This window comes from Scyliorhinus torazame, chromosome 14 (genome assembly GCF_047496885.1).
Source record: "Scyliorhinus torazame isolate Kashiwa2021f chromosome 14, sScyTor2.1, whole genome shotgun sequence".
NCBI lineage: Eukaryota > Metazoa > Chordata > Chondrichthyes > Carcharhiniformes > Scyliorhinidae > Scyliorhinus > Scyliorhinus torazame.
The window spans coordinates 51,693,737-51,707,396 of record NC_092720.1 but is presented as its reverse complement, the minus strand read 5'-3'; the positions used below and the strand labels follow the sequence as shown (position 1 = coordinate 51,707,396).

Genomic DNA, 13,660 nt, shown 5'->3' with positions numbered 1-13,660 from the left:
CTTGTTAAATTAAATTTTTCTCACCTTTATACCTAATTTGGTATGAGTAAGTATTGAGTGACTATTTTCCAAGTTTTGTTGCAGTACTTGTTTTGACCATTTAATGGTGCTGCCCAGAACTTTTATTTAATTATGAGCTCAGCACTCAAATTTACTTTGGAACTACCGCCAACCCCCCTGTATAAACTATTTTCTTAGAGTATTCTCCTGTGAATCACCTGATGGCTTTCCTCTGTAACTTCAACTGAATACCTTTTATTAAATAAATTTAGAGTACCCCATTATTTTTTTTCCAATTAAGGGGCAATTTAGCATGGCCAATTTACCTAACCTGCACATCTTTGGGTTGTGGGGGCGAGACCCACGCAGACACGGGGAGAATATGCGAACTCCACACGGACAGTGAGCCGAGGCTGGGATCAAATTCGGATCCTCAGCGCCGTAGGCAGCAGTGCTAACCGCTGCGTCACCGTGCCACCCCCTCAATAGAATACCTGAAGCCGTCTGCAATCCATATTATCTATGCTCTAATTCTAATTACCATTAGCGTTCTACCAAAATGCTGCAATAAATGAAAAAAACCTTCCATTTATTTTGCACCTTCCGTGAGCTCAGGACAACCCAAAACACTTTATAGTCAGTGATGCACTTTTGAAGTCTAGCCACTGCTATAATGTAGCCAGGAAGTTCTCACAAACAGAAATGTGATCATGGCCTGATAATCTGATGCTTTAAGTGATGGTGATTGAGGGATAAATATTGGCTGGGCCAGGGCACCAGGGATAATCCCCTGCTCTTCTTAAAGGTAGTACCATGGGATCTTTTACATCCATTTGGAAGACCGGACAAGACCTGGGTTTAATGCTTCATCCATAAGATGGTACCGCCAACAAGTCAACAATGGAATGTCAGCCCAGATCTTTATGCTCAAGCTCCTGGAGTGAGACCTGATGTTACACCTTCTGATTCAGAGACAAGAGTGCTAGCAACTGATCCAAAGTTGATTCTACACACTACAAGACATGATTTCAATTTTGGGGCAATGACAAACTACAATCCCACATGGTACAGGGTGCATTTACCAATCTGATACAGGCAGAACTGTGATTTCATTGTCAGTTCTGCCTCGCTTGAACTGTACCAGTGCTACCCAAGAGACACCACTTTGTGGGTAAAGATGATGCTCTGGAGTTGGAAATGCATGTTAATTATACAAAAACTATTTGATATTTTCTGTAAACTGCAAGGAATGATGTTTTATAATATGCCACATTAGATGGTATCAAAAGACAACCCTGGTGCGCAGTTCAATTTTGTTAGATATAGACGAGGGGTATTTCCTAAATATGATATTGACTAGCCTTCCTTGGAAAAAATTCTGACTACTTTCATTCCCATTACATCATGTAATACTTGCAGTGAATACCATGAGAATTAAACCAAAAGCAACAGGCCAGTCATGTCATCTTGCTTGTCCACCTTACCTTCATAGCGTGAACCCCAACCAGCAATGTAACACATGGTTTCAGGAGGAAGCTCTCCAATGCTCTCCGGCAAACACACAAAGTTCACATGTTCTGATATGGCTATAGGCACCGTCAACTCCAGGAGGGCAATGTCATTGTTGAATGTTCTTTGATTAAACTAGAATAAACAGACATATAACTGTTAGAGTCTGAATATATTTGTGGTGAATTTTGCTCTGAAATCAACATTTTCTGACCAAGAGGGAATATGATCTGCTTCCTTATGTTCCGAATTAGGTTTAGTGCTGTTAACTTTATTCAGACATAATGACGGAGATTGTCAATGGCCTGGGAGCAGTCACACTCTGAAAACTGAGCTTCCTGATGTTTTATCTGTATCTCAATATTTCTGGGATGTGCTAGAACTTTCAAAGCAAGGGAAGCTGGGGGAGTCAGGACCCCACTTACCTCCAATTAACAGTTCATTAAACTCCACCTGGAATTTCTTAACGTGCCAGGGAGAGCCGGAAGGTGATTTTCAGTGCGCACATTGCAAACTTGAGCAGTCTGGTACACATTAGTGCACAACTGGCGGCTTCAATGCAGAGAACAACTAGGTATTCTTTTAATGGTGAACATTTTAAATTACTAAATTGTGCACAATGAGCTGGATTCTCCATTTCAGAGACTAAGTGCTGACGCCAGGACTGAATCGCGTGAGTTCTATGGCCCCAAAAGTGGCCCTGGCTCCGGAGCGACTCAGGACATCCAAATAGGTGAGGTAAAGTCACTGTAGTCCCTGATAACCATAGGCTGCTTTCCCCTTTGAGAGGGTGTGAAAGTCACCACTAGTAGTATATTATATGTATTACGGCACTGCCCGTATACTAGAGGTACAAGGGTAAATCCCTGCCTGCTGGCTCCGCCCAGTAGGCGGCGTATACATGTGTGCGCTCTTCTGTGCTGCAGCCATTCTGGTTCCAGCTACAGGAGGCACAACATCTTGCTCAATAAAGCCTTGATTATTCCACTATTTTCGTCTTTGTGGTAATTGATAGTGCATCAGAGGGAGCGCTGACTGGTGGTAATTTAACCTGAGGATCACCACACCTCAGGCAAGGGGCAAGGTTGAGAAGACGGGGCTTTCATGAATAACCTCAGCCGGTACGGGAATTGACCTTGCGCTGCTGGCCTTGCTCTGCATCACAAACCAGCTGTGCAGCCAAGTGAACTAAACCCCCGCGCCCCCCCCCTGCCCCCCGAATATCTTAATGGGCTAGCACAGGTGCCATGTGGAATTAGTGCAATTCCAACGAACGTTGACATGTGATTTGCTGGGGTTGGGATTGGCACTGGAGAGCCTGACAATCAGGGGCTGCATGTTGGGACTCCACTCCCCACACACCTTCATCCCAGCCAGGAAGATGGCACTGGCTGCCCTGGAGCAAACCCATCCCATTGATGGGTCGGCTGGAGCCAGAGGGTACCTAGGGGGGGGGGGGGGGGGGGGGTCGCCTGGGGAGGCACCAATATGACCCATGGCACTAAGTTCATAGTGGGCAGTCAGCGGCATGTGCAGCCACATGGCTGCCTTGCAGGCTGCGGAAATGGTGATCCATGCCCTTCCACCTGACCCCACTGCCCACCTCCTGGCCACCCCCGCTACTCCCCCTGGCCCTGACAGAAGACCCCCCACCCCAACCCCCCGGCCAGTGGCACAACTGTCAGCACACTATAGCGATGTTGGACACTTGTCGTATCCTCTCTCTCTCTCTTTCATTCAGTCGCCACGGCGCCTGTTTCCTTCCCAATTTTAAATACCACAAGTGAACATCACCATTGGTAATTCCTCCTGGTGGAGGTGGAGCATTGCCCGGGGGCCCGGAAATTGCCGGGTTGGGCCTGTTAATGATATGCCAACGGCATTTACTGTACAATTTGCATGCCCATGCCGGCACCGGAGCATGGCATTCTGTTGGGCGCTGGCCTCGCTTTTTGGCTGACGCACAATTCTCCACCCGGTCGCGTTTCCCGATTCTGGCGACGCTGGACGGAGAATCCAGCCCAATATACCTTTTAAACATAGACATAGTCAGAGAATTTACAATGCAGAAGGAGGCCATTCAGCCCATCGAGTCTGCACCAGCCCTTGGAAAGAGCACTCCACTTACGCCCACATCTTCGCCCCATACCCGTAACCCAGCAACTGCACCCAACCCCTTTGGACACTAAGGGCAATTTAGCATGGCCAATCCACCTAACCTGCACCTCTTTAGTCGGCAATTTGGCCACTTTATTGTGCAGTGAGGTTGCTGTTCTGTCTCTTCTCTTCAGACAGCAACTGTCCCCATCATGGCAGCTCATATCTCCTGGCAGAGCTTGGCAACACTAATTATGCGAAAAACTCGCCGTAGGTCCAATTACACATCTACATTTGTAGAATAGAATAAAATCACTACAGTGCAGAAAAAGGCCATTCAGCCCATCGAGTCTGCACCAACCCTTTAAAAGGGTACCCTACCTAGGGTCAGGGCATCACCCTTTTCCCTTAACCCAGTAACCCCACCTAGCCCAACCGTTTGGATATTAATGGGCAATAGGTCATGGCCAATCCACCCAACTTGCACATCTTTGGACTGTGGGACCCGGAGGAAACCCACGCAAACATGGGGAGAAAGTGCAAACTCCACACAGACAATCACCCGAGGCCGGAATTGAACCCAGGTCCCTGGAGCTGTGAGGCAACAGTGCTAACCACTGTGCCACCATGTCCTTAGAAGAGCAGCGTGGAGCTGGGGCCCAGAAATTATCCAGGATTCCCGACCCTGGATTGAAAATCAACCAATTATTGTGAAGCAATAACATTGTCCTGAATTCTGAGTTCAATGACACTATATAATGGTTGATGGACAATATGCAATGGATAGTACATGACTAATCACGTAGGAACGATTGTGAAGAATATTGTATGATGTCTTGTGAAGAATATAATGGATACCAGAAATTACGATGTGATTATATCAGCAAATGCTGTGTGATGGTTGAATGAATATTCAGAGATGCAGGCGATAATCAACATGGGCGAAATTCTCCGGAAACGGCGCGATGTCCGCCGACTGGTGCCCAAAATGGCACAAATCAGACAGGCATCGCACCGCCCCAAAGGTGCGGAATGCTCCGCATCTTTGGGGGCCGAGCCCCAACATTGAGGGGCTAGGTCGGCGCCGGGCAAATTTCCGCCCCGCCAGCTGGCGGAAAAGGCCTTTGGTGCCCTGCCAGCTGGCGTGGAAATGACATCTCCGGGCGGCGCATGCGCGGGAGCGTTAGCGGCTGCTGACGGCATTCCCACGCATGCGCAGTGGAGGGAGTCTCTTCTGCCTCCGCCATGGTGGAGACCGTGGCGGAGGCGGAAGGGAAAGAGTGCCCCCACGGCACAGGCTCGCCCGCGGATCGGTGGGCCCCGATCGCGGGCCAGGCCACCGTGGGGCCACCCCACCGGGGCCAGATCGCCCCGCGCCCCCCCAGGACACCGGAGCCCGCCCGCGCCGCCTTGTCCCGCCGGTAAGGTAGGTGGTTTAATTTACGCCGGCGGGACAGGCATTTTAGCGGCGGGACTTTGGCCCATCCGGGCCGGAGAATCGCGCGGGGGGGGGCCGCCAACTGGCATGATTCCCGCCCCCGCCGAATCTCCGGTGCCGGAGACTTCGGCAACCGGAGGGGGCGGGATTCACGCCAGCCCCCCGGCGATTCTCCTACCCGGCGGGGGGTCGGAGAATCTCGCCCCATGACTTTAAAAAAAAACAATTTAGAGTACCCAATTTTTTTTCCAATTAAGAGGCAATTTAGCATGGCCAATCCACCTAACCTGTACATCTTTGGGTTGTGGGGGTGAAACCCACGCAGACACAGGGAGAATGTGCAAACCCCACACGGGCAGTGTCCCAGGGCCGGGATTCAAACCCGGGTCCTCAGCACCGTAGGCCGCAATGCTAACCATTGTGCCACGTGCATTGTGGCATAGTGTAGGTTAGATGGCTTTTGTTTCGGTGCAACATCGTGGGCCGAAGGGCCTGTACTGCGCTGTATTGTTCTATGTTCTATGTGCCGCCCAAACATGACTTTTTAAAAGCAGATTTCCCTGTGTCTCTACTGTGCTCACATAAATTGAACCAACTCAACTAAATCAGGTTGAATGATCATGGAAAGCTTTTATTTATTTTAGTTGGTGAAACACCTACTCAGACATCCTGAATGAACCCTCATAGAAGAATCTAAGAACATACTCTGCACTGTAAATTCTATGATAATCTACAATACAAGGAATAGCAGCAGGACATATAACCCGGCGAATATACTCCATCATTCAGTACAATCATGGCTGACCTTTCCCACCCATTACTCACGTCCGTTGATACCCTCAGAGATAAAAAATCTGTCTCTCTCAACCTTAAATATATTCAACTCTCTGGGATAGAGAATTCCAAAGATTCACAACTCTTTGAGTGAAGAAACTTCTCCTCATTTCAGTCCTGAGACTGTGCCCCCCTTGTTTTAGATTCCCCAGCCAAGGAAACACATTTCAGTACCTACCCTGCCAAAACCCTTCATAATCTTCAATGTTTCAATGAGATAAACTCTCCTTCTTCTCAACTGCAGAGGGGATCCAGTAATTGGAACAATACTTTATATAAACTTTATCCCATCATTCAGCCTCTCATCATAGGACAACCCTCTCATCTGGGGACCAATCTAGTGAACCTTTGCTGTACTGCCTCCAATGCAAATATATCCTTCTTTAAATATGGAGACCCAAATTGCATACAGTATTCCAGGTGTGGTCACACCAAAATCACTTACAATTGTAACAATTCTCTTTTCTTTTACTGTAATTCCCTTGCAGTAAAGGCCAACAAGCCATTTGCATTCGCAATTGCTTGCTGTACTCGCATGCTTAGTTTTTGTGTTCCTTGTATAAGCACAACCAAATCTCTGTGAACAATAATATTTACAAGTTACAGGCTTTTAAAAAAAATCCAGGTTTTGAATTATTAGGACCAAGTGAATAACCTCACACTTCCCCACATTATACTCCATCTGCCACCTTGTTGTCCATTCATTTCATCTGTCTACACATCTTCAAAGTCTCTTTATGTCCTCCTTGCAGCTTGTATTCCCATCTAGCTGTGTATTGTCAGCAAATTTAGATACATTGCTCTCTGTCTCTTCATCTAAGTCGTTATCATAGATTATAAATAGCCAAGACCCCAGTACTGATTCATGCAGCACTCCACTAGACACGTCTGCCAAGTTGAAAATCCCCATTTATCTCGATGTTCTGCTTCCTGTCTGTTTGCCAATCCTCTATTAATGCTAATATATCCTCCCAACTCCATGAACCCTTGGACGGAATCTTATCATATTTTTTGGATGTGGTGGCACGGTGGCACAATGGTTAGCACTGCTGTCTCACGGCACTGAGGACCCGGGTTCGATGCCAGCCCTGGGTCACTCTCTGTGTGGAGTTTGCACATTCTTCCCGTGTCTGCATGGGTCTCGCCCCCACAACCCAACGATGTGCAGGGTAGGGAATTGGCCACGCTAAATTGCCCCTTCATTGGATAAAAAAAGAATTGGGCACTTCAAATTTATTTTTAAAAAATGATTAAAAATATTTTTTCTAAGTGTCAGTTCCAGCGGGAAACCTCACTGAATATTCAGCGTGCTTCACAATTTTTGACAAGTCGAGGAGTCACGCTCGGATCAACAACCTTTGGGGAACCTCAGCTGGGGATGGTCATAACAATATAGTACCTTTACTGTGCTAAAACTTCCCAAGACGCTTCACAGAAATGTTATCGGTCAGAATTGGGGAGCTGCTCTCATTAATTACCACCTTCTGACTGCCAGAATGCAACCAATTCCCTATCCGGCAGAAACTCTGCCTACTTAATTCCTCAAAATGAAAATACCTTGATTTAATAACCTTCCAAGGGTGTCTTTACGAAATGCTTTTTGGAAGTTGAGGTGCACATTGGGCTACCATCTCCATTAACTTTGTCATATCTTCAAAAAAATCTAATCAGGTAAGTGAGACAGGACCTCCATTTCAAAATCCACAATAACTATAGCTCTCCCCAGGTTGTGTCCAATTAGCTATTTCCTAATAGCTACTGGGTATACTTTCCTACAACTGAAGTTGAATTAACTGTTCTGGCACTGCCCCCCCCCCCCCCCCCCTCCACTTTCTTACATATAAGTACCACATAGGAGCAATCTCAGATCTTAACCACTTGCATAATACCCCCATTTCTTTTGGCATTGCATAGTGAATGGTATTAGGTTGAGCAGCTTGACCTGCCTGAAAAAGCAGCACTATTTCTGTATTAACTGAAAGGATTCAATTTTGGCAGCATCTTTGTTTTCATTACCAATACCAAAGATTATGGAAAGTTTCCAGTGGCCAAACAGAGTCGCATTCACAAAACTGAAGAGATGCGGAATATCCATTCCACACCTTCACCGCGGTCTGTCTTAGGGAATCTCTCAATAAGACTTGGGACATCTTGGGATCACTGATGGGACATCATTATGGGAACATCGGAACAGGAGTAGGCCATTCAGCCCCTCGAACCTAACCCGCCATTCAATGAAATCATGGCTGATCTGTGACCTAACTCCACATACCTGCCTTTGACCCAAATCCCTTAATATCTTTGCTTAATAGAAATACAACTAAAACTCTGCTTGGTTACATGCTGAGAATTAACTGGCCACTTCTTGAGAGTCTCCTTTTTAAACCTGGCTGCTAAAGGGAGAAAGCTTTTGTTCATTTCCATCTTGCCCATCTCCTATCCTGAACCAAGTCCACTGACCTAATGTGGCTCCTGATCCCCCCATTTGCTCAAGTTTAAAATTATCATCCTCTTGTTTAAATCCTCCAAGGCCTTGTCCTTCCCCATTTCTGCAACCTCCACTAAGTGTGTACAACCCTCTGAAATCTCCGAGTTCCTCTAACCTTGGTCTCCTGTACATCTCCCATTCCCTTCTCCCCACCATTGATAGTCATACTTTGGCTGTCTAGATGCCAAACTCTGAAATTCCCTGTCCTCATTTAAACCATCTGTAAGAACCACCAGTTCAATTATCTCTCTTAATATTCCTTTTGTGGCATAACACCAACTTTTGTCTGATTGGGTCATTTTCCACATTATTCTGGAAATGACAGAGCAGGACAAGTGTATTTTTGACTGATGCACACAGAAAACCATAGTATCATATTTTATGATCAGATACTTGTTGTTTTTAATGCCTGTGGAGAAAAAAGTAATGGACATGCCAATAAAACTCTGAGCACCCATCACATTACCTTGGGGTGTGTGATGATCCGGTTGACTTGCAAAATTCTTTCCTCAGTATCTTGCGTTTTCAAGTCATATTCACCAATGACCACACGCCAATAATTCTCATTTCTGTTCCTGAAGGTAAAAGGAACGAAAGACTTACATTTATATAGCCCCTTTCACAATCTCAGGATTCACAAAGTGCTCTATAATCAATGCAGTTTGGCAATATCACATAGCAATTTGATGTTGTCGTTATTGAGTTCAATAGGGCTCCATTATCTGGAATTTAGGCTTTGGAAATGGAAACATTTTTAAAGGGTTTGACAGTAGAGATATTAAGAGGCTCCTCCTCCTGGCTGGAATAGTCTAGAACTAGGGGCATTCTCAGGATAAGGAGTTGGCCGTTTAGAACTGAGATGAGGAGAAAAATCTTCAGTTGGAGATTTGTGGATCTTTGACATTCTCTACTCCAGAGAGATGTAGATGCTCAGTCATTGAGTATTTTTAGCTACCAGGCCTTTTTAAATGCCATGTGAAGTCAGCAAGAAGCAGCTGAAGCCCTGCAGAGACCATCCCCAAGACAAAGTATCAACCAAACCAACCCTACGATTAGGAAGGGAACGCCTCATATTGTCTTTTTGCCACAATCCAGTTCTTTCCTGGGTGGTTTGGTGAGAAATTCACTGTCACTTCCCGAGCATACCTCAGAGTAAAATAGCAGTAAGGCCACATTTAAATAACTGGGACTTGACATGCATACATTAAAAAGGACCCTGCTGGCTTTGTGCGGGTGTCCTTGCTGCCTGCTCAGTACAGCAGGTTAAACAACGTTGTTAGATGATGGTACACCAATGACATCCAAAAAGCATTTGATAAAGTGGCCCATTGAAGGCTATTAAATTAAGGTTTCATTCTGAGGAATTTGTGGACAGAATTTGTGCTGAATTTGGTTGCAGTCTGGTATCCAGGATTAATGAAAGCAGCTCTGCAATTCTGGCCTCTTTAACGTCCCAATTTCAATCACTACACTATTAGTGGCTATGCCTTCAACTGCCTGATCCCGAAGCACTGGAATTCCCTTCCTCGGCGCAATTTTCCCACCACATTACGCCCGGCGCTGATCCCATTACTCGGGTGGATAGCAGGAGAGGTCAAAAACGGGTTTCGCATCAGATGTCGAGCTGTGCGCGATGCACCCGACCCGTTACACTTGACACGATTTCGATTGCATCCTCACTGAGCATGGTTCAGATAAGCCTATTTAAATTAGTAATTCGGCTTATTTAAATATGCAGCGCCTGCTTGAAGCCACAGTCTCCCGGCTACTGGTATTCACCGGTCACATCAGCGAGGCCTCACACTGGCACAAATTAGTATTGGCCACCAGAAACGGAGACCAGACATAATGGCCACTCCGGGTGGCTCAGTGGCCATTTGAGCTCCCAGATGGTTGGGAATAGGCATGGGGACAGTGCCTATCTGACACCCTGGCAATGCCAATCTGGAACTCTGGCAGTACCAAATTGGCACCCTGGCAGTGCTAACCAGGCACTGCAGGGCTGCAGGATTGCACTTCCAAGTGCTTGGGGCAGTGCCCAGGTGTGTCAGAGGCAGTGACCCAGGGGCCAAGTTGAACTGCCATGGTGCCAAGGGGCCTTGCAAAGGCATGGGGCCTGAGGGGGGGGGCCATGTCCATGAAAGGGTCGGTGAAGGAAGAGAGGTGAAGGGGGTTCTGAGGGTGCGGGGATGAGGGGGGGGTCCTTAAAGGTGGGGGAGGGCCTTCGCAACCCCATAGCTGAGTATCCTCACTTTTGGGGCAGGTGGTGGTTGATGCCCGATGTCTACGAGGCTGGATAGGTATGATACCGGGTCGCCCTCATGTCTGGGTGGTGTGGGATGGGTCATGCGGACTTTTAGTGATGGGGAGGAGGTTGTCCTTTCGGGGATGATGGTTGGGGATGTGGCCCATGTCTGCGGGGCTCGCGATTACCATGGGTGGGGTGTACGGGACCCTCAACCTCACTTTGAGATCTGGGCACCGTTTAAAAATGGTGCCCCGATCTCATAAGAGCCAGCCTTGCCGACCACTTTTGTTCCACAATGCAGAAAAAATTCCAAGCATGGGACTTTTCAGCGAGAAACTCCACATGTTCCTGAAAATCACTAAATGTAGGTGAATATAGATCGGGATCACGCCTTAATACCCAATGGGAATCACTCCCAAAATCTGTCTAAAATGACACTAAAGGCGCGAGTCAGCGACAAGACTTAAAGTCTGGGCGGGATTCTCTGGCCATGCCCATCCGCCGACCGGAAATTCACGCCCGATGTCAATGGACCTTTACATGGTCCGCGTCCCGCCCACGGTGATCTTGCGGCCAGGGGGCGGAAGAATCCAGTCCTCTGCTTTTGGGCGGGTTTGGAGGAGTGTTTTGTATCGGCCGCATTGGCGAGATCGCGGCCTGTATTCAATGGCACTTAGTGCCAAAAATGAGCCCTCACCTGAAGCTCGCCATTCCTGACTGCCTCACTGATTCGCCTGACTCACGCCTCAGCTTCTTGCCGCTAACAAGGGGGAGCTGCTTTTAACGCTCCCTCACCACTCACTCCCAGTCAACACAAAATCATAGCAGCGTGCAGACCTGCTCCTCGCTTTGGCGAAGCCGACCTGGCCAGGCTTCTCGACACTGTGGATGAGAGACAGGTCATCCCCCAAGGGAGTTGGAGATCGAGGAGCAGGGCCAGCAAAGCCACCTGGGAGGCAGTGGCTGCGGTTTTAATGTGGGTAGCATGGCCAGGAGAACTGCTGTACAATGTAGGAAGAAAATTGACGACTTCCAAAGAGCTGCAAGGATAAGTTACCCCCTCTCCTGGCATCAGTTACGTCTGCCACCCCTCAAATTTCCAACCCCTCCTCCCCTCCAATCCACTGGTTGATGCCTCGCACCCTCCCCACATCCGATGCTCAAGCTTGTTCCTCAGAACCCCCTGGCACCCAACAGTACAACCTTTTCATGTCCAGGAGTGGTGCCCACACATGCCACCTTCTATAGACCCCCCCTGATCCATCAAGCGTGACGCTCACAATGGCCTCTTTTGTCCACGCAGGAGAAGGTAGCCAATAATAAGTGAGAAATGCGGAAGGCGGGGGAAGGAATCCCAGAGATTCGAGTCCTCACCCACGATGAGGAACTGACCCTGGAGATCACAGGCTTGCTTGAGGAGAGAGCGGTGACAAAATTGGCCTGTGCAGAGGGGTGATGATCCACAGTTCCTTCACCCAGATGACCTGTCTCACATGAGATGTTGATGTTCCAGAAAATGGTCCTTCTTTCTCACTGACCGCATGTCCATTGTCTCGCAGGATCACCATTTGATGAGGCCGGACCATCTGGAGTTCACTCCCCCCCATCCAGGTGAGCCCTGAATCTCACGGCTCTGTCCTATCATTGCATCAGCTCAGTGAGAGCCTTGTCCTGGGGCTTGGCATCTGGCTGAGATCCAGCTGAGTCCTGGGAACCATCTGCCCTCTGACTGCTGTCTTGCTTGGATGTTCCTGCCTCCACCTGATGTGCAACAGCAGATGTGTGGTGCTCACTGTGTTACACCCCAGAAGCCTGCCCACTAATGTCGCCCGCCGAGGTGTGTACCTCTTCGCTGGTGGAAGTTGCGGGTGATAGCTGTGACGCATCATCGGTGTTATCCTCGGAACTCCTCCAGCTCATGGAATGACCAATGACATCTGTGGGCCGTTGCTGGCCTCCCCTTAGCCTGATGGGCAGCTGGGTCTTCAAAGTGTGCTGCAGCCCCCTGCACATGTGGTGACAGGGAGTTGGGGTCAGCAACATTCCAGTGACTGTGAGGTTGATTGGAGGGAATCTAAAGCCTTCATGTGCAGGAGATGATGCCGGCATTGCTTGGCATCAGGCCAACACAATGGCGACCACAGTGAAAAACCTGGAACAGGATATCCAAGCCTTGAGTAGTGTTATCCAAGGCATGGCTCAGTCTGTGATGACCATGGCTGAGGGCCTTGAGATCATGTCCCGGTCGATGATTGACGCATCCCAGATGCAGGTGGACATTGCTGAGGGACTCCAGAGAGTCACTGAAGACCATTGCTGTGGGCGTCAACACTATGGTGCAGACAATGGAGAGTAACCAGGACTGACGGAGCCAGATGACTCAGAGACCTCTGGAGCTCACTCCAGTTGCCGTCCATCCCATAGAATCCTACTGGCACCCTTAGGGAGGAGGAAGCGCTGGAGGCCAACTCGGGGCCTGCCATCAAGGAGACTATGGCTGTCTCCAGTTCTCTGACACTGGCGTATGTCAAGGGCAGTGGGCAGAACAGGGAGGTACAGTAAGTCTGTGTCACCAGTAAGTCGGCCTGGGCCCTCCGGCTCCAGGCCCTCCAGAGGATGTCTGCCAAGGGCATCAAAGGCCACAGGGCACAGAAAGCATCAAGCTGCCTCCACCTCTGATGTGAACCCCGGGGACACACCTAGACGTAGCAGTAGACCATGTATGATCAAGAAGGGTGAGGAACACTGAGTGGGCACTGGTGAGGTCACTATCTGTAGCCTTGGATAATGGAAATCTGTCACATTAAAATATTTGGCGGTAAAACATGTCACACCTGATACATGCAAAGACTCTAACATGTTCATTTTCACAGTGGGCCTGCGCCCTCCGCCCCCCACCCCCACCCCGTGCGCAGTAGGCCAAGATCAAACGCCCCCGATGCAGACTCCGATCAGAGACTGGGTGTGAGCGCGCTGTCAGCAGAAAGACAGGAGTCAGACATTTTCAGATCCTGAGGAACACCTGAGCTTTCCTCACAGCCCTGTA

The 13,660-nt window shown here is 48.5% G+C and overlaps 1 protein-coding gene across 1 annotated transcript in view; it reads right to left on the bottom strand.

Annotated features, from left to right (window-relative positions):
* Nucleotides 1–13,660, bottom strand: part of prss56 (serine protease 56) — a 104,292-nt gene that overhangs the window by 73,226 nt on the left and 17,406 nt on the right. Inside the window, exons 6-7 of the mRNA XM_072474179.1 lie at nucleotides 8,833–8,941; nucleotides 1,485–1,644 (exon numbers count right to left, since the gene is read on the bottom strand). Coding sequence (XP_072330280.1) covers nucleotides 1,485–1,644; nucleotides 8,833–8,941 — 269 coding nt within the window. The remainder of the gene's footprint in view (nucleotides 1–1,484; nucleotides 1,645–8,832; nucleotides 8,942–13,660) is intronic.